This window comes from Danio aesculapii, chromosome 7, assembly GCF_903798145.1.
Source record: "Danio aesculapii chromosome 7, fDanAes4.1, whole genome shotgun sequence".
In the NCBI taxonomy this organism is placed as follows: Eukaryota; Metazoa; Chordata; class Actinopteri; order Cypriniformes; family Danionidae; genus Danio; species Danio aesculapii.
This window is the reverse complement of record NC_079441.1, coordinates 38,772,637-38,794,311: the sequence shown is the minus strand read 5'-3', so window position 1 is coordinate 38,794,311 and position 21,675 is coordinate 38,772,637. Positions and strand designations below refer to the sequence as shown.

Sequence of the window (21,675 nt, the reverse complement as noted above, 5' to 3'; positions counted from 1 at the left end):
GCATTCCTATTTTAAGAAACTGAAATAGACTGCGCCATTGACCAACTGAAAGCTGGTCTTAAGTACAGGGCAGACCTCATTAGTTATGCACCTGTAGGGGTCCAATTGCTTACACATTGCTTAATACACACAGTATGTATAGCACACATATACACACATATCTTTACATATAAAAAAATTAAAGGATTAAAAGTTACAAAAATAATTAATTTCTACATAAATATAAAAAACACTACCTCCATGCCTCATTTCAGGCTTTTTTTCAGTTTAATCATGACAATTTGCATTTGTATTATGTTATTTTTATTAGCAGTATTATTTATTATATGCATATTTATATTTGTTTTAATAAAAACAAGTTCAGATTTGTCCACCTGTCTGGTTTTTGAGACAAATGCATCACCATATGGGGCACAAGAATAGGATGTGTGTTTTGATATAACTCAGTTTTTTGAAAACACTTATTATTGTTCATTTATTTGTTTGCTGGAAATGAATTTGGAAATAGTTTTGAAACAAATATTTGTGCTAAACAAACTAAATTAAATTTGTAGGCTAATGGATGTCTACAGTGGAGTGCGTACAACACTGTTTCTCTACTCTACAAAAGTAAAGGAGTAAAGTAAAGAGTAAAAGTAAAGTAAAGAGAAAGTAAAGAGCCCGAATAATTATTTTCTTTATTTTCTATTTCCACCAGGGGATACTCATTCCGAGGCCCCTAAAGACTATGCAGCGCCATTGATGCGATCTAAGACCTGTGAAGAGATGATCTCAAGGTATCCATAATCCTGGACCAGGTTGTATCCCGAGCTGAAGCTGTGGTGGTCATGGTTTTTTTCCCTTCACTTCGTCAATTGGTGAAAGCTTGCCACTGGCTTGCTCAGATCGGGACTTGTGGAGCTGCGCTTCTGTTGAGTTGCTCTTCAGTGTTTGAACTTTCAGCAGTGAAATTTAAACCACTGAACTAAACTGAACTTCAACTCTGAATTCTGGACTTTACTAGAACTATGTTACGCTGCTTTGACACAATCTTCATTGTAAAAGAACTATATAAATAAACATTAATTGAATTTAATAGAGGATGCTTGTTCTTTATCCTCACGCTGCAGATAGTCTGTTTAACTGTTTTCTCGCTAGTGAAGCATTCAGTTTTTCCACGTACAAAGTTCGCCATATAAATAGCAAATGCACCATGGCATGACGCAACTGACTCTTAAAGGGAATGAGAGATTAAACTTGGTTTAATGCATGTTATGCTCAAAACACACCCAGAACTAATTAAGAGAAAAAGCACAACCCTGTTAGACCATGCGCCAAGGTGCAGACAGTATTTTTCCGTCCTTAAAATAGCAAAAGTGGATTCAGACATGCCCTTAATGCTTTTGCGCCATACGCTTTGGACTTTGGACTTAAATCGTTAAAATAGAGCCCAAAGTGTTTTATATTTGAATATATTTTAAAATGAAACTCATTCCTTTGATGCAAAGTTGAGTTTTGAGGATCATTACTCAGTCACACGATTCTCCAGAAATCATTCAGTTTAGCTGATTTGCTGCTTGTATTGTTAGTCAATTTTGAAAAGAGTTGTGATGCATAACAATTTTTTAACACCAGGATTGTTTGATGATCAGAAAGCATAGCACTGTTAATTTTAAATAGAAATGGCAACATTTGGAACATTGAAAATGCATTTACTGTCCCATTTGATAAACATAATGTCTTGATGAATTTAATGCATAAAAAACTATTCAAGAGTTCACACTTAGCTGATGATTAATTATAAGCTTGTTTGGCATGCTGTCCCGGGAGAGAGCCCTGAGCTCATAAGATCCTCGAGCCTGGGGCTCCCTCCCATTGCAAGGCGAGAGGGGAGTTTGAGCTCAGGTAGATCTCGAGAACTCCCCTGCTGTAGTAGCTAATGAACATATAGTGATTGCTCTTAAGAGATAACTACTTACTAGAAGCATGTCTATGGTGCCGATTTGGATTAGTCAATTAACTTAAGTTGCATGTTTTTGGATGGTGGGGGGGAAACCGGGGGACCCGCGGGAAACCCATGTGAGCACGGGAGAAAGTGCAAACTCCACACAGAAATGTCTGCTGGTTTGGTAAGCCTGGAACCAGAGACGTTCTTGCTGTGAGCCAACAGTGCTAAGCACTGGGTCACCATGCCACCCATCTAGGAAGAAGGAGGAGTAGAGGTGGAAGGGGGATTCTTCAAAACGAAGATTGCGGTGGTACGTAACCCAGGGTATTTGTAGTGGCTTAGGAGTCGTCTGATTGGTGCAATGAGAATTGGATAATGCGGGTCCAGCCACTAGCAATCATAAGCACGTGATCCTCTCGAAATTAGTTTATAAATAAACTTCACTTAATGTATTTTTAACTCTCCAGAGATGTTTGAAGAATAGTGTATGATAGATATGGCAATTCAAAAACATCACACATTTATTTAAATAAAGCCTAAATTTAGTGAACTGAAAACATCATGCTGGATGTCGGTTCTGAAAGGGTTGATAAAAAAGCAGCATGCGTGTAACCACTAAAATTACATACAATAAAGCTGTCTCTACCTGTTGTGACTAGGAGAAGATGAGATGAAAAAGAAAAAAAAGCCAGAAGCAAAAGAGGAAAGGGGTGGAATAATCAGCGTGTTAGTAAACCTGTGGTGCAGGACATGAAAGAACGTTCACTGTCACCTTCAGTCACAGACGGAACCTTCAACCCTGCAGCTATACAGTAATCACTGATAGGACATCCAGAAGAATGAACGCACTGTCCTGTTAACATGTAGAGATCCGCTTAAAATGGATTACAGCCCCCTAGTTTATATGTAAGTTAAGCTACCAAAACCACACCACAGGATTCAGAATCAGCACACCTGCTTTAAGAGAGAGAGAGAGAGAGAGAGAGAGACAGAGAGAGAGAGAGAGAGAGAGAGAGAGAGAGAGAGAGAGCATTGAATCTTTCTGATGGGATATGTAGCCGCTGGCGATTTCGCTCTTTCATCCTCTCACACAAGCTTTCTGATGAACGTATGAGTGTGTGAGACATTCAATGCGGATAAACCCCCTCTGTCTCTGTCTGAATCATCTGTAAAAATAATAACAGATTGGCAAAAAATATAATTTGCCAAAGATGAGTGTCAGTATGCGCACACGCAGACTCCTGCCACCGAGCTGTCATTATCCAAACATCAGCTTGGCAATAAACAATAACAAGGGAAACAAAAACAAAGGAATCAGTGTGTGAACGTCAGAGAACAATAAAGCAGCACAAGCACAGGCTGTCAGTCAGCTGAGAGTGACCTTAATGCACTTCAGCACTAAACCATCTGTCACAGGAAATGAGAGCGAGCATCAGAAAAAGAGCATTCGCTAACAAACAGCTTGGGGATTCCTCAGTGTCACGACACGCAAAGGAGGAAAATTACCCTGTTGTTGACTCAACACGAGTACAGTATTCGTGTATGGAGCTTTAATATAAAAACTGCTAATTAATTCTATAGCTCATTAGGAGTGACAAACGACAGGAATCCTTTGGGATTGCGAATCAAATCCATGTTAGCAAAAGAGTTGTGCTATTAAAAGTGTTCATACATTTAGTTTGTTTTTTTAGGCTATTTTTTATTTAAATCAGAAAAATCAGATTTTTTTCATTCATTTTGACAATGAATGTTCAATTAAAACATCAAATCGTCACCTTGGAATTATAAGGTTCTGTCTGTGTTCTAAATGATTTTGAGATATTGAGTTTCAAAGTTTTTGCATTCCATATAGTAAACAATATGTGTGTAACAGACAGACATGACAGAAATGACAGAGACCCTAAAAGTACACTAAATGTAAAAAAAAAACAAACAAAAAAAAAAAAAAAAAAAAAACGGCAAATGCAGATGGAACCTTCTAATTCTAAAAACTTATTTTTTTCGCTTCGAGGTTCTAAGGTTCAATCTGGCAGATGATTATTTGAATCATTACTTTTCAAGACAATATGTTGATAAAGTTACATTTTTGCTTTCTATACATTTCTATACATTTATTTAATGTTTTAGGATGAATATTTTTTCTCGTTCAAATTAAACATACAAGGCTGTGCTAAATATTTTGTCCAGTGCAGATGTTAATTTTATTTAATTAATATGGTTATAATTAATAACCCCATGAATTAAATTAATTATTTGCCCTTCAAAACGTAATATCAAATTGAAAGACTTGAAGAAAACAGACAATGAGCAAATAAGTTGTTTAACAAAGTTTAATAAACATTGAAAAATGTTTCACTGACTATATATATATATATATATATATATATATATATATATATATATATATATATATATATATATATATATATATATATATATATATATATATATATATATATACACACAAAAATATTTTACATTTAATATATTACATTTGTTTTAAACTCAAAACAGTTTGGTAGAATGACAAAGAAAGCTGATCCTGATAGGTCCTTGTGTGTGCATTCGAAAAGCTGAATAACTAACAGAAAGAACCTTTTAGAGTCAAACTAGGGTTCGACTTAAATGTAAACAAATGTTTAAAATAGAAGCATCTTATACAAAAACATCACATAATGCAAATAAGTTGTCATTTAATAAGAATATGTGAGTTACTCAATTTTGAGTGTACCTTGTGATTCTAAGGTGACGAAATAAGTCAAAGAAAATGTATTTCTGTCTGACACCGACTTACAGTACAGGGTTAATGGTCACACTTTTGCCTCAATAAACTCATAATTTGCTGCATATTAATATTTATTAAGGTAGTACTTGGGTTTAGGTATTAGGTAGGATGAGGGATGTAAAAAAAGATTATGCAGAACATAAATACTAAAAAAACAGTATCAATAACCTAATAATAGGCAAGTAATAAGTAACTTAATAGTGATAATTTATCCTTAAACTAAAGTGTTACCAAAATTTTGCTTTGATTTTACATTTTGACATTGGGTCCATTGTACAAAGAGTCCTTTATAATGGAATAAGCTTCTTCAAATGATTACAATATTCTTCACTCTGAGAAGCATGGTACTGCTACTATGTATTACTGCAAAAGTCTTCATTTGGAGCTATATTTCAGTTGACTTCTACTCACCAAAATAATAGGATCATGATCAAGATCAAGATCAAGAGTGCCCGTGTCAAAAGATAGGATTCAGTTGGCATTTCTGTGTTTATGTGGGTTTCCACTGAGTCCTCCAGTCCAAAGACATGTGGTATGAGTGAATTGAATAAACTAACTTGGCAGTAGTGTATGTGTGTGAATGAGTGTTTATGGATGTTTCCCAGTACTGGGTTGCAGCTGGAAGGGCACCCACTGTGTAAAACATATGCTGGATAAGTTAGCAGTTCATTCCACTGTGGCAACCCCTGGTTAATAAAAAGGACTAAGCCAAAAAGAAAATGAATAAATGAATGAACAATATTTACATTTTTAATTTCAAATCCTTAAAATATAGAAATCAGGGTTCAAAATATAATTTTTAGAAGGGCTCTATAGCAGCACAGATCAGTGTATATGCATGTGTGTGTGTGATGTCAGATGATTAAAATATTTCCCAACATCCATCTCCGTTTCACAAGAGGAGACGGTTCAGTTCAACGTTCCAGCCAAAATTCCATATCAGCCGAAAGCAGACACAATCAATCCATCTGTGAGCCCTCAAAGACACTCCACGTCATCATGAATTTATCTCCAACCTCCATCACCTCTTTTCAGCAACAATAAATTTATCCTCAAACACTTTGGCGGCCATCCAGGAATGATTAAACTATTTCAGAGTGCAGTCACAGCCAATCTATCTCAGAATACCAGGAAAAAAAAAATCAATCAAATATCATAAAACTGTCCATGGGACCCAATTTGCATGCAATCTATCCTAAAAAGTTTGTGAGTTATTAAAACAAAACAAAACAAACGTCATCAAAACAACGAGAAAGTTCTTGGATGATCTTGTCTTTGTATGTTCAAAGTGTGCTTCTTTTGTTTGTCACTTAAAAGTGTAGGAAAATATTGTCATTTTAACCAATAAATAGAACTACATTTCTCTCAAAATAAAGAAATAAGATAAACGCGTTAAAGGGGATGTACAGTATCATGCTCACTTTGCCCAATCTCATATTAATCGTGAGTACGTATATAGTACTACTGCAGCCATCTTTTCTCCATTAGTCTTTAATTTTTTAATACTTTTAATACAGTTACATCTTTCTGATTCTCTCTGGAAAAAACGAGTGCCTGGAGGCGTGCCGAGGGCGGAGTGAACAGTGTGCAAGCACAGCATCTTCTGCTTAATGACTAACTACGTCCTGTGATATCGCTGTAAATAAAACAGGGGAACAACTTTGTAATTTGTAAACACATACAATCACAGCAGTTTGATCAGTCTTGGCTGATCTCTGAAGCGACCGAGCACACCAAAGTGCTTAGGACATTCAGTACATCAGTGATCAGCCGCTAAATTCAAATGTGCTCTCCCACAATGGCTTTCGCAAAGCCAGAGAAAGATGAGTACACTGCTTATCAAAGATCAAAACTTAGAGGAGGATGGAGGAGGACGACTGAGTAATGCGAGAGCCTGCGAGACCTGGTGCGTGATCCAAAATGGCAGCGTCTGTCTGCTAGTCAGTAAACAACTTCGGAGACTTTTTTTTATCCATTTTTTTTATACTTTTTCCTGATTCCACCCATCCAAAATTGGAATACATCGTAGCAACTGGTCTATACATTTTCATTTTTCATCCTGGATCAACTTGAAGAATACATCAACGCACAAAAAAGGAAAAGTAGCTGTCAAAAAAAAAAAAAGATCAAAACTTATCAGTGTTTTTAATAAAATAATGTTGGCTTAGGTTTCAGTCATTTTATTATACAGATTCTGTAGCAAAAACTAAATATTTGTGCTTTGTAAAATATACACTGACATTGATAGCAATAACAATTGTTACAAATTCTCTGACTATGTGTCAAACAAAACATACACACTGTTAAGGTGACTAGAACCTTTAATGTATTCTTCTTCCAATTAAACAGCCACTTACTTTATTAAAGTTTCATGTAGGAGAATTTAATAAATTGTTGTGAATTCAGCAGCTCTAATATCTGCATTACAACAGGCTATGGTGTGTCATGTCAAAAGCCAGATGTGTTGCTATAGAAGTATAAAAGCGCTCTAAATTACTCTGTTTTAAAGCTTACGTGTGAAAGGCAAGACAAGGCAAGATTTGTTTATATAGCAAATTTCATACACAATGGTAATTCAACGTGCTTAACATAAACAAGAATAAAAGAAACAAGAAAATAAAAATGATTAAAAGAATTAAAATGATTAAAACAGATAAAAACTGGAAAAAAATGTTAAACAGGTTATAAAAGAATGAAAAAGAAAAGAAAGACGTAATAGTGCAATCTGTCAGAGCTAGCACAGTGCTCATTTAGTAAAGCCACAGCTAAACAGATGTGTTTTCAGTCTTGATTTGATTGTGCCTAATGTTGGAGCACATCTGATCATTTCTGAAAGCTTATTCCAGCATTGGGTGACATAGTAGCTGAAGGAGGAGTCACCCTGCTTTGAAAGAACACTTGAAATTTGTAATTGACTTGATCCTAATGATCTGAGTGATCTGTTAGGTTTGTATTCAGTGAGCGAGGGTTAAATTAGCTATTGATAAACAAGATCAGCTTATCATCACATCCAAAACCACACTTTTTTGACAAATTTTCAAACAAATCCTGTGTGGCACAGTTGGAGGGTCATAGGTCCGTTCATCTGCTCGCTCTGGTAACACACATGCTATTTCAGGTACAGAATACAAGAATTTTTGTGCTTGGTTACATAAATAAGAGCCAGGCTTGAAAAATGTCAACTTTGCCAAACTAGTTATGACCCAGAAATAAAAATTTTTGAAAAAGAAATATTTCTTTCTTGAGTCCACCTCTTTAATGTTGTAAAAAAGTCTTTATGCATGAAATAGCATTGTTTACATGTACTGGATTTTCAACAGTCAGAATGAATGTACTGTACAGTATTCCCATTCCAGATTATGAAAATTCTAACATTATACGTATAGACGTCTGTGCTTCAAAGCTCAGTCAGTTTGATTTATGTGTTTACATGAGGTCATACTGAGTCAGTTTCAGTCAGACTGAGTAATCAATTTGATTACTAATGGATTACTTGAGGCAGTCAAAACATAGCTAGTGTCACACACTTGAACATCATCCAAAAATATCTATATTAATAAATAACATTACAAATAAAATGAAGCTTAGAACATGCTATATAAAAATTTGATGCACAAAAAATACTGAGCTAGAGACACAGAATCTCTTGTGAATCCAACTGACAGTTGTATTGATCTGACAGTGTGAATTTAGGCTAGTAGGCTAGAAAAAAACATTGTTCACATCTAATCATTTTTGCTTCATGTCTTTCCTTTTACTATATAAATCCCTCTCTTCACCTATTTATTTAATGTATTCAGTCTGCAACTCATTTAAGGTCAGTATATTAAGTCATATAAACAAATCAATCAATTAAAATAAGTGCAAAAGGCATTAGTTTGGTTTGTATTAACTACTGTAGCCTACATATTATTACATGCATCATTAAGCAAAAACATCAGGAGACTGTTGGCACGAAAAACCAGTGGCTGGGAGATCTTCAAAGATACGCTGCTGTTTATTTTCTCGTCAGTGTGTTAGGTTATCGTAAATGAAATGAAATCAAACTAAATGAGGAATAATGAACCAAGGGAAGAGAAAATTATGGGATGCACATAACCATCCAAGGTCAGACATTTAAAACTTCAGACACCTAAAAATATTTGAATAGAGATATGAGGCACATCTGAGAAAATAACTTTAACACCAACATTTTTTCGTTCTACAGATGACTGTTTCATCACCTCTGCAATAGATTAAATGTGTATATAATTCATTTCTGCACATGTGAAGGCTACAAACTTGCAAACAGCAGAGCGATTTATTAAGGCTCTAACAAATCAGAGCCACAAAATGTAACTCAAAATGTATGCATGACCTTTAATGTGTCGTGATATCTGTTGTGTGTAATTAACACACATTTATCTAATGTCAACAGATAATTATAGAAAACCAAGCTGAAATTATGACAGACACACACGCACGCACGCACGCACACACGCACGCACACACACACACACAAATGTGTTAGCGGGAGGAATGCTAATTACTTTTTTAAAACATTAAAGCTGAAGTGAGAATTTCTGTTGAACTGTTTTCTCACACATCTGGCAGAAGAGGACGTGTTTTTCCAGTCATGTTTAGTGAGGCTCCAGAAATCACAAACTTTAGCTTACACTTCACATTTATTTGCATAGATTTTGTGGGAATTGTCTCAAATCAGCTTTGAGTCTTTGGCTTAGACTGAGCACAAGGTAAAAAAGAAGAAAAGCTCCTTCAGTAAATCAAAGCTGCTATGAATCTCTTCCATTCTCTTCCATATAGCATGAAAAAGCAAAAGATCTTGGTCATCAGACTTCGTAACAAAATGAAGGTACTGAGTTTTGTCTTTTATTGATTGGTTATGGAAAATCAGGTCAGACCGATCCATTTTATCCGTCACAAATTCCATGTAATGGTAGTGATGACAAGAGGGCAAACAGTGTGTGAAAATAAATCAGCGACATTTATCAGTGCTATTGATCTTTCCGCAAGGTCAGGAGCATAAACAAGGTCACTGTGACATCAGAAACTTCATTACAGAGTCTGATGATATTCTCATGCAGCTCCAGCAGGATGATTACTGAAGTGATTCAAAAACACTTTAAAATTCAAGCAGTGTTTTAGTATGTCTAAGTGTGCTTATGGGTGTATGGCTTGCTTTATTGGTGTCAGGCTATATGTGTGTGTGTGTGTGTGTGCGTGTGTGTGCGTGTGTGCGTGTGTGCGTGTGTGTGTGTGTGTGTGTGTGTGTGGACGTGGGCAAACATTACACAGGAATTTAAAGCTCATTACACTTTAAAGAGCCCATGACCAAAGAAGTGATTTGTAACACTTATACTTGGCTAAACGATGGTCTACTTAATTGACTCCTTAATTGCTTAACCCTCATAACGCATTTGGGTCTGTTTTAACCTGGAAAAGATAAATACAGAATTGCATTGTTTTTAGTAAAGAAACTAAACTTTAGACATTCTATAAGACTCTCAAAACAGACTTATTTCAGATCTTTACAATTATTTTTTAAAAGAGAAAGTTAAAAACTTTCATGTATTATTGTTCACATATCACTTTATTTGTTAATATATAAATATTTGTTAATATCAAAATAAAATTATTTTAACATGGATTGATTAATTTTAAATAATAAGTCCTTAAAATAATATTTTTGTGTCCAAATAGACCAGAAATGCAACAATAAACCCAGTCTCATTATTGAAACGTACCCCTATATACATTTCTGGAGAGAGCGAAAAACATCCCAGGGCGTACTATTTTTTGCATTTTTTTGTTTTTGCGAACCCACCAGAGGCCGCTGTGTTCTCTAGCGAGTACAATTCGCACCTGCTGTTCTCGCGTAAATCCACCAGAGGTTGCTTTCAACTGACTGACCGACTTTCTGACTGACCAATCCCCCCACCAACTCCCTTCCCTAAACCCAACTGATAGTGTTTTCAAAAGCACCAATTGACCAGCGCCCACCCCAGTGGTGTATGTAGGCATGGGCAATATGGGTGATCGGCCATGGCAGAATATTGCTAGGGGCGGCATGGAGGCACCCCAATCCCCCTTTTGCGATACATTGACCCACACAGCCCCCACCCCTTTTCACTTTTGTCTGTGAAACAGCGGCATGAACATCATAAAGGCGGCACGATCGTTGTTTGCCTAGAACACAAGTTAAGCTTGCGACAGTACTGGCCCACCCACTTCAATAAACCCTGTTTTCAGAAGCAATCCAGACAAAGCAAAGCCCCTGTCTGATTTTTTTACCACGTTTTCAAATCTTACCACGTTCTCACTCTGTTATTTACTTGTTTATTCTATTTTTTGCCTTTTGTTTTTGTTTTAGGTGTTTATTGAGCTCGTCGCCACGGTAAACTCCTCTCTGCATCTCAAGTCCGCCAGCATACATGGAAAGCTACTAGGCAAATGGGTAAAAGGGGAAAAGCCATCCACACAGAGTTAAGCCTCCATACCACCGCGTAGCATTTGTTTTACAATGAAATGCAGCTGTATGTTTAAGACGAAATGAGGCCATACATAGCTCTGGTTGCATATTTCGCACTCTCCAGAACTGTATACAGGGGTACGAGACTGTTTGCAAAAATAGTATCCAGACATTTAAGACATTATAATGAGACAAGACAAGACATTATAAAGATTAAATAAAGAAATAATGATAATTAAATCAAATCAAATCAATTTTCAGCATTTAAAGATAAGATTCATAAACAAAAAGCTTTCTGAATATATTTATTTTGAGTGCTTTGTCTGAAATTAATATTTGGCAGAATGTCTTCTTCAATTTGACAAGTAGATGATGTTGTGAAGTGCCAGCATTCGTATTTTGAAATGTAAAATTTAATAGGGTTTAGTTAATTAGTATATTTTAATAACATTCACAATACAGATAATGCATACTAATGAGTAAGTGTAAATTACCTTCCATTTTAAAAAAAGCAGCTCTTCAAGTAACTATAGGTACTTTATTGCAGTGGGTTAAACATGCCATACAGAAAAGTCTCATGAGCTTCAAATTGGAATAAAACCCGCTAGAGCAACTATAAAATCCTTCACTAAAGAATGAGTAAATGAGAAAATCCTGCTAAATTCTTAAAGATAAAGCAGCTTTGAGGACATCTCTTGGCTTTTATCTCTCATCCCTCTTTCGTGGCTCTATGAGAAACTTCCACCCAGAGGAACATCGTTGCATTAGCCAGTCATATTCTCAGACGCGGCCCTTCTGCTTTCCGGAGCTGGAGGCTGTGAACACTGGTTTGCTTCACTCACTTTCCAATGCATGTATTAAACTCCCAAATGTCAGAGATAGCCACTGTCTTTTATATCTGTTTTAGCTCGGTTTCAGGACAGTGAGCATGGAGATTTTAATCTGACCTCTTGCTCCGACTTCAGCTGCAGAGGTAATGGGAGTTTTTCCAACAGAACAAGTCCCTGAGAATGGGAGAGGACTTTTCTGAAGGCGCCATAACCACAGTTCATAAAACACACCACAGAGGCTGCGATTTATATATGGCAGGATTACACAATCTAACTGAACATGGAAAACACTACGCCATATAAAAGTTCTAAAAAAATCTGTTTGTGGCCTTTCCAGATTGGAAAACAATCAGCAGAAAAAGGTAAAAGCTGCATCTTGCAATGCAAAACAATTCTTTGGATAAAATAAGCTTACAAGAATATTTTGTTGTTTCTCTATTTGTTTAGCAGCCATTTTGATGCACATTTCTCAATGAGTGTGTGTAATGAGAACAATCTGTTCACATTTCGCTTTTTGACCCACACATACAATTCTTGGCATCGCCCCACTCACTATAGTGTGTCACTGTTATCAAAACTGAAATGCAGAGCACATACAAAACATTACATTTAAATTAATACGTACTGTACTCTCCCCTTTGTACACTTAAAAAAAGATAGACATAAAGCTTATTATAGTGTTCTTCATTCTATTTATAATAAACAAAAATCTTTCTTTCTGTGTGAAAGTGTACAGGGACCTAAAGACCTGAGATATGTAAGAGTGTTTGTTTATTTTTCTGTGTAACATTAAATATTCTATGACTCAATAAGTGCAATGAACATTTATTTCTCAAGGTATATGATAACCACATGCACAAAAAAAGACTTAAAGAACCCCTATTATAGTTATTTTTTTCAAATGACCTTCCATGTAGTGTGTAACACAGCTCTAAGTGAAGGGACATATCCAGCTTAAATCTGAAAGTGCGCCGTGTTTAAAACTACTGATTCATCTATAAAAGAGTCGACTCATAGTGGTTCAAATAAATCATCTTGATAACGACTATTTAGCTGTGCCAGTGTGATGTTGATACGGAACTTAAGCCCCACCAAAGACCCGGGAAAATTTAACCCCCCGGCTCCGCCCACAAACAGAGTAGCAAGAAAAAGAGGAAGGAGAACACTGACAGGAACTTCACCCCAGTTGAATCAAGTCGCGAAGACGCTGTGCTCAGCTGGATAATATTGGAAGTGTGAGGGAAAATTTGTGTTATTTTACCTACCCAAAGATGAAACTGTAAAGAGTCATTGGTTGGAGTTTATTTTTGCAAAAATACCTCAGAATTATAGCCCCAGCCTTGTGCTGTGTTCTCGTAATTTTTCTGACGAGAGCTTCAGCAATCTACATGCTTACAACGGAGGATTCGTTGGCCGTATGTTAAAGGAAGGATCAGGAAAGACCATATTGGACTTTGTAGAGCTTGACAGGAACTTTACAGTACACAGTTCATGGATCAGTTTCTTCCTCCAGTTCACATGTGTAAGTAAGTGCAATTAAAATGGTTGCCTCCTTGTTTTCTCTAGCTTGCAAATTATGTATTTAATTGTGGTTTGTTACTTCTAACCGCTTGTACTGTATCTGGTTAACTCTTTATATTCATATATTGCGTCTAAAACCACATTAAAAATGTGACGCGTGCCTCTTTGTTTATTGATTTAAACACATTTGTGAGCTCACGATCTACTGCCGTTTGTCGTTGCTATGACCACCATCAGCTGTTCCTACACACGTGCGGCAGTCAAGTTTCAAAATAGTTCAGCCTTTGCCACTGTGTGGATTAATACTGAATGTGTATCATGGTTAGGAATAGAGCAATATGCTGGTGTTTAACTGCATTGCTTTAATACACTCCTGCATTGGGCTCACACACATACCTGCCAACATTTGTCCCAGAAAATCCGGTAGACTAGGGGGGTTAGGTTCAGGAGTGAAGTGTTTGAATAACACTGTTGAGAACCGGGTACTGTGTACTGTAGTGTTAGTAACTTTACAATGAAGCGTGTTTCATTCCATGTGAGCTAATAAGACAATGAAAGTGTTTTTGACTTCGCGTGCATATCAGCCTGTTGTTGGAGACCCCCAAAATATGATCTTTTTAAATGCATAATAGGGGATCTTTAAAATGACTGGCTTTACAGTACTACAAATAACTTAAGCTCAATTATCTTCTGTAGGGGATCAAAATATTGATTTTGAGGACATTGGATGAGATAGTTTTGAAAATATTGCTGTGATTGGCCAATATGACTCAAATGCTGAATGTAAAGAGGAAGTGTATCTTAAACAATTGTATTCTTTTGTATTAAAATATAAGGAGAGTTTTATGTTATTGCAGCAGTTAAGAGATTCATTCTATTTAGATATAGTGTATCAGGGAAAGTAAAAAACTGAATATGCACTGAGCAGTGAAACATCCGCACATTTAAGAAACATGACATATATGTGCTTCAAGCAAACAAAAATTATAAGAAAATTAAAATTGTGTTTATGATGAAGTGCAAACTTTGTGCTTTCTCATTTTGAAGGCTATTTCCCATTAATGAACTTTCCCCGTATCTCCAGCATGGACGAATCTCACATTAGTTTCTGAATAATTGCTTGCTGAAGTTCCAGCAAGAGATAAAGTGAGACAAAAGAAGTGAAATTTATGCTGTTTGAAATTAAACTGTTTGCTTAAACCCTTTGTCTGAACTGCACAAGCTATTAACAAAATGAAGGCAGACGCACTGAATGCATTACTGCAGCATCAGCTGCTGGTAATTCCACAGCTGAATATGACTAATTAGAGACTGAGAAAAGATACTGCTCATCTTCGTTAAGGGACTTAGAAATGTGATTTAATGGAGGTCAGATATATTAGAGACAAAGATAGCTTTATTTGCAACTGCTGTCAGTCTTTCTGGCTTCCCCTCTGATGCTTCTTTCTTTCTGTGCCTCTTGCTCTCATTCACGCTCTGTTGAGCTCAGCGCTGTAGAAATGAGGGGCCAGACGCTTTGGTTTTGGATCAGTGGCGTTTGATCCTGCTCCTCTATGCCAGGACACTGTCTAACGCCACACTGATTGACACTGTGTAGTTGTACAGTGACCTGTGGGGTGTAGCAGCACGTTCACCACCACTTTCTCTCTCACAAACTCACACACGTTTGGATTTATAAATACACACTCAGACAGGGAAGAGCAACCCAGCTGAAGCATTCAGACTAGTCAGACACAGTAACATCATGACCAATAAGTGTGGATCGGGACTATGTTTGGTTGGCCATTAGAAGACAAGGGATTGTTTGGAGAAAACAAATCTATGTTAAAAGACTTAAATAGCTTTTAATTTAAATCATTAAATCTTAAAAGTCATTATATATTAAATTCAATTCATTTAAATGAATTTAAAATGCAAAATGTTTTAAATACATTACAAATACATGTTGATAATTTAAGACATAAATATCATTTTTTGAAAAGAAAAATACATATTTGAAAAAAATTATGTAAAAACATTTGAATATATTTATAGTTTGTGAATAAAGCATTGTTTCAATTCAATGAGTCAAAGAGTACAAAATGAAATGTTCTGCAGTGGGAGTAGCCACTATGACAGACCTGGGCATTTACAATCCCCGAGCCACATGTAGCCCGCTGCACTACTTGATCGTGTGAAGTATTTATTTAATTTAAATTAAATTCAACTGCAAACAGGGCCTTGCAATGCGCAGGTCTGATATTGCGAGTCAACAAAAGAGATTTTCACATATAGCGTCTTTTGCTTGCACAATTTTGTTATTTTAAATGGTGACGTGCAGGTTCACTGTGCAGATAGGAGGGGATGCACATGCAGTACAGTACATGTATGTCTCGCTCAAGTTTTCCTAGCACTGGGAGTTCAAAACATTTCAAAGTGCCATGAGCAAACCACGAGTCATGTGACTGGAACCGACCAGACAGCTTCACACTTTGGAATTACAAAAAAGGTAGACTAATTACCTCAGACTAACAATTTAACAAATGCAGATACAGATCCTCTCTCAGTGATTATCATTACATCACATTTCCAGCTTGCATTCAACCTGACTTCAGTGCATTTGTTCAGCCCAACACAGGCTAGAATTCTCTTACTGAACATAATAATATAAAAAAAACGAATAAATAAATGAATGAATGATTGAATGAAGGAATGAATAAATGAATGTATAAATAAATAAAAAATAACTAAGATGAAGAAATCAAACAAACAACCCTGTGGCATTTATATTGATATTGTGATGCTGGTCTTTAAAATACTTTTTGTGTAAAATTGATCTATTTTTTTTTTACTTTAGAGTTTTTATGAATGTTTATTGAATAGTTTCATAGAATGTTTTTTTTCTGAAAACAAATTAACTGTAATAGTCTGGCCCTCTAAAACCACCCCAGAGTCTAACGTGGACCCTTGGAAAAGTTAATTGCCCACCTCTGCACTTTTTCTTATACTGTATAATATATTAAATGTGCTTCAGAAGACAAAGATCAACACCATGGATGCATGGTGACTTTAGGAGTTGTGTGACCACTTTTATGGATGTGCAGTTACTCAAGACAGCTCTGGAGGTACTAATACTGAACCACTTTGAAGACAGACTTTATCCTAAGGGATTTCGTAATGACAAAAACAAATTTCAGATGTTGTGCAGTGCCATCGGTCCACTGGTTTGTCCATTAATGCTGTCCCATTGCCCCCATTTTTGTTATCATATGATCTGTTACAACAAAATCTAATTACTTTTTTATGTGTATGCTGAAATTTGTTCTATAAATGTCTTTCTATTGTGGTTTATGTATCTTAACGGATAAAAGTTTAACCTTTTTATGAACAGAATGAACATTTTTATGAATTTATGGACATCTTGGCATTTCCGTTAAGCATTTTTAATGTTATATTTCAAAATGTGCATAAAAATAAGTGGATGGAAACATAGCTTGTGATGTAACGTCGTCATCTCCATTTTTCTCCATTTTTCGTCATCTCCAAATATATATATTTACATTTGGGTTAAATTAAAAATTAAACTGCCCATCATCTGATATTCCTTATTTACAATGTGTCGACAATGTCCAGTAGTGGAAGTTTCCTGTGATTCAGAGTTGAAATATACTGGCCACTAAGAGCAAACAGAGGCTTTTCCTGAAGCTCAGTGTAAACGCCCCAGACGACTTAGCCGTCAATGAAGACACTCAAGGCTTGTTCTCTAGAAGCTTGCAAGTGTCTGTTTTCATGAAAGCCACTTTTGACCAGACACTGGAGAAAGTGCATGTATTGTCCTGTCCTGTTCAAAACATTCTTTGTGACGACAGTCAAGGTACGGTCGTTCAAGATTTTGTGATAAAAGAGTCTAACGTGGGAAAGAGGTTCAGTTGTTGTTACTAGTCGACACTTAGTAACTTTCTGTACATTTCACTTTGCAGCTACAAACATTAAACATAGTAATGGCCTTAAATCTACTTTACATCATGTGGAATAACAGCTATTTTTCTGTTAATTATCAATATTGTGCATAGTGATTTGAGCTGAAAGATGGCAGAAAAGCTTTGATGTGTGTCTGTAAACTGCCTGTTACAGACAGCTAGCAGTTATTCAGCTGTGACGTCTGTGTGTTTTCATGTTTAAGAGGTTGTGAGGAGATTGCTAATGAGAAGGAGATGTCTGTAAACTTCATTAGGATGACTTTGACATGCTTAAACATGTCGTAGTTGCTCTAGGGTTGATCATTACCATCAATCTCCATAAGGGAGGAAAAAAACACATGACCTTAAACTCCTCACATTTAATTATAGTCACAGGACATATTTATTAGCTGTATTTGAATACATTTAAAGATTGAGAAGAACCATATGGAGCTTTAGATGCAATTTTATATAACCCATGATCTGTGCTAAAACATGCTGCTGCCAAGATTGTATAAATATAGCACAAAGAGGGTTTGTGCATCCTAATTATTTGCCATACTCACATATGGTATACTATGTGACTTTTTTCTTTGTCGTTTCCTTGCAAAATTTAAATTACGAGCAAATGCAGTTGAAGGCTAAATTATTAGCCCTCCTGTGAAATTTTACATTCTTTTTCAAATATTTCCCAAGTGATGTTTAAAGGAGCAAGGTCAAGTTTCACAGTATTTTGTGAAAATGCACTTTTTTTTCCTTCTGGAGAAAGTCTTATTTATTTTTTGGTTTGGCTGGAATAAAAGTTTTTAAATCAAAATATACATATATTTTATTAACCCCCTTAATTTTGATTTTTATTTTTTATATTTGATTGGCCACAGAACAACATGCTGTTGTCCAAAGACTTGGCTAACGTTAAACGTCACGTTAACGTTAACGTGAATTAAACTGAACATTAATATCTTGAAAAAAACAAGTAAAATATATTGGACCGTCAGCAAGGCAAAGACAAAAAAAAATTATATTTACTATATATATAATAATATATATATATATATATATATATATATATATATATATATATATATAGTAAATTTGTCAATACAACTATTATGCAAAATCAAATCTTTAGTCATAAAAAAGGGAAACATGACAGAATTCGTTATAAAACTAGAATCAACATTGCCTTGGCTTTTTAAAATATTAAAACTGATTCGAAGAAGGCTTCTTGTGTACAAGTAATTTACTGTAGCTCTCTATCAGTAACGTGAGTTCATTTTAAATAGCATTGTACATGGGCCATTTCATTATGAGCAGCTGTAGTGCTGGGCTGAATTTTATTTTCATGTATGGACTGTGTAAATTATGAACCTTATGGGTTGCAAAATGAATATCTTCAGCTGTCTAAATAATAAACTTGTTGTGATGCTTTCCATCTAAACGGGTTATCTCCTGAGCCTGTGTTTTAGCTGCTTCATCCACCAAGGATCAGAGATGACAGCTTGTCAACTTTAAAAACATGATTCATTTTAACAAGACCAATGTTTTCAATACCTCAAAACAACAGCATAAGTCTTACCCACTCAGATGACATCTATTTCAGATTTCAGTGTGTGCATTGATGCCGTGGAACCACATTCGTGTGTGCACGTATGCAGAGCTGAAGAACAAACAAAGCAATGTTCTTCCACACGATGCGTGCCGTATTATTTAAGGGTCTAGAGGTGTAACGTGCTTTAAATATCACAATCAAATGCATGAACCATACACTGTACAAATCACTTTTTTTTATACGTTACTGTACTTTACTTTTTAAAAAGTTATTAAATGCATTGTACTGAACTGTTAAATTGACTAAAATTAATTTAATATTATGCACACAGTTCATGTACTGAATGTTTTTAAGGCATCAGGTGTACTCACTTTTTTAATTAATTGCTTTTCACAGTGTAATGCTAAAAATCTAAAGTTTTATTATAGATTTAGTTTGAACCCTCTAAATCTTTCTGGTGTGAAAGAGCTTTTCTTTCTTCCCCAAGCGAAAACAAAGAACTGTAAAAGTGTTAATAATCCTCTCACCTTTTTCTTGTTGGTGGGACAGATATAGAAGTTTGTGACGATGATGGTTGTCCCAGGCATCAAGTTGAGCTTGGTGTATGTTGACCCATAATCACTGGATCTGCAAGAGAGTCAGAGTAATGTCTTAAATATCATTTCTACAATAAAATACACCTGGATAACACCAACATTTGACTTATCGGATACTTTTAAGGGTGTATTTCTAACATTTTACCACAGAATATATTATATTCTGTAATCAAGTGCAGAATGGGTAACAGCTGTGAGCTTCATCAGTGCAGATGGTAATGGGAGATGTAGTCCGGGTGGCTGGTGGAGTGTACGAATATACTGGAATCACTTTAAACTGTGTAATTGAAAATTAAAATACTTCTGTAACATTCCTATATGCTCGAAAACTAAAATTAGAAAATTAAAAAATTTATATTAAGTATTAGTACGTAAATATGTAAACATGGCACTAAAAAAATTATTACTAAAGTCTGTATTGCTGGTAGATTATATTTACCACACTGGACAAGATTCGTTGTCTTGGTTCTAGTCCAGTTATGCATAAATTAAATCAAGAAGCATTTTCTAGACAAGCAAAACATTTTGTCTTTATTTTAAGAAATAATATGCCAAAATTAAGTGAGTTTTTCTTTAAAACAAGCAAATAAAACTGCGAATGGGGCAAGAAAAATAATCCTGTTTTTTTTTTTGACATAAGATTATTTTGCTTACCCCATTGGTAGGTTATTCTACAACAAGACAGAACTATTAACAAGGCAGAAACTCAAAGTAAAAAGCATTTTTCCATTTTGGATTACATTGAAACAAGTAGTATTTTAACTAACAAGCCTGGTTGGGTTAAAAATTACAACCCAGCATGCTAGGTCAAACACAGAGTGCTGATACAGATTTATTAAACAGATATATTTATTAAAATAATGTTTTAGTCACCAAACATATTTAGAAATCGAAAGATAATTTAATTAAAGTCAAGCTAAATAATGAAAAAAAATTACAACTTACAAAATTTCCACAAATTTTTTCCATTTTAGTGCATCTCTTGATTTTTCCTCTTTTTCCGGCTGTACTACTTTTTGGACCGTTATCATGTTATTTTGTTAGATAAGCTCCAGATTTGGCTTCAGTACTGACTAATCTAATGTATATGCACAATTATAATATTGTATATTTTCCTATTAAAATATGAATTTAAAAGATAGATTTGTGAGGGGTCTATTTATACATACTGTGCACTGTAAATCCCAACATGTTGGGCAAAGCAACCCATTTTTATGGCTAGTTTGTTCGTTCTTGACCCAGTGCTGGGTGGCCAAAATGACCCAAAATTGGGTTGTTTTTTACCAGCATTTTTACATATTTATAAAAGGTAAAAAATAAACACAAATGATCAGAATGGCATTTTTGTCCTCTGATTGCTAAAATGATCTCATGAGCATGTTGACAGTTTTATTTATTTTTTAATCTGAACTGGAGTCAGCAAAGCCAGTCAGCAAAAAAAAAAAAAAAAAAATTGAACTTTTCACAACTCAGCCAAACTGCTGCACTCTGGGAATGATGTTAACGCAATTCTGACACTTACAAACTCACAAGGAGAGAAAAATGCTTCAAGACATCAGTTTCTGAACAGCTAGTCTGAAAAGTTCATGCCACTGAATTTAAACAGTATGCAACAAACTTAATGGCTACTTTAATACAAAATGTCGAAAAGAAACAAACTGCTATGGTTTAAAAGGTCAGAAAGAAACATTTAGACTAAACTAAAACAACTTCCAACTGTCAAAGAAATGAATCTCAATATTTAATACGATCCAGATCTTGACGGCATGTTGAAAGCTTGAGCAGAATTGGTAAAGACAATGTCAATTCAGTTTTAAGGATGTCAATACATTAAGTGTGGCAGCTAGTGTGAGGTAAACCAGTCAGAGATTGATGTCAGCTCACGCAGAAATGATTTGAATCACTGTAGGAAAAAGACATGACAAGGCAGCATCGCAGGTGTGGAAATATTTGCACAAATCAAGCAGGCAGAGATCTGTGGTCTAAACCGGTCTGACACTGTCAGGGCCAATTACTATCACACAACACACTTACATGAGAGCAAGGTCAAGGTCACG

The 21,675-nt window shown here is 35.4% G+C and overlaps 1 protein-coding gene across 2 annotated transcripts in view; it reads right to left on the bottom strand.

The window, feature by feature from the left end:
* Positions 1-21,675, bottom strand: part of sorcs2 (sortilin-related VPS10 domain containing receptor 2) — a 309,469-nt gene that overhangs the window by 120,713 nt on the left and 167,081 nt on the right. For both annotated transcript variants that reach the window (XM_056461897.1, XM_056461898.1), the window contains exon 3: positions 19,550-19,649. In XM_056461897.1, the coding sequence (XP_056317872.1) occupies positions 19,550-19,649 (100 nt within the window). The remainder of the gene's footprint in view (positions 1-19,549; positions 19,650-21,675) is intronic.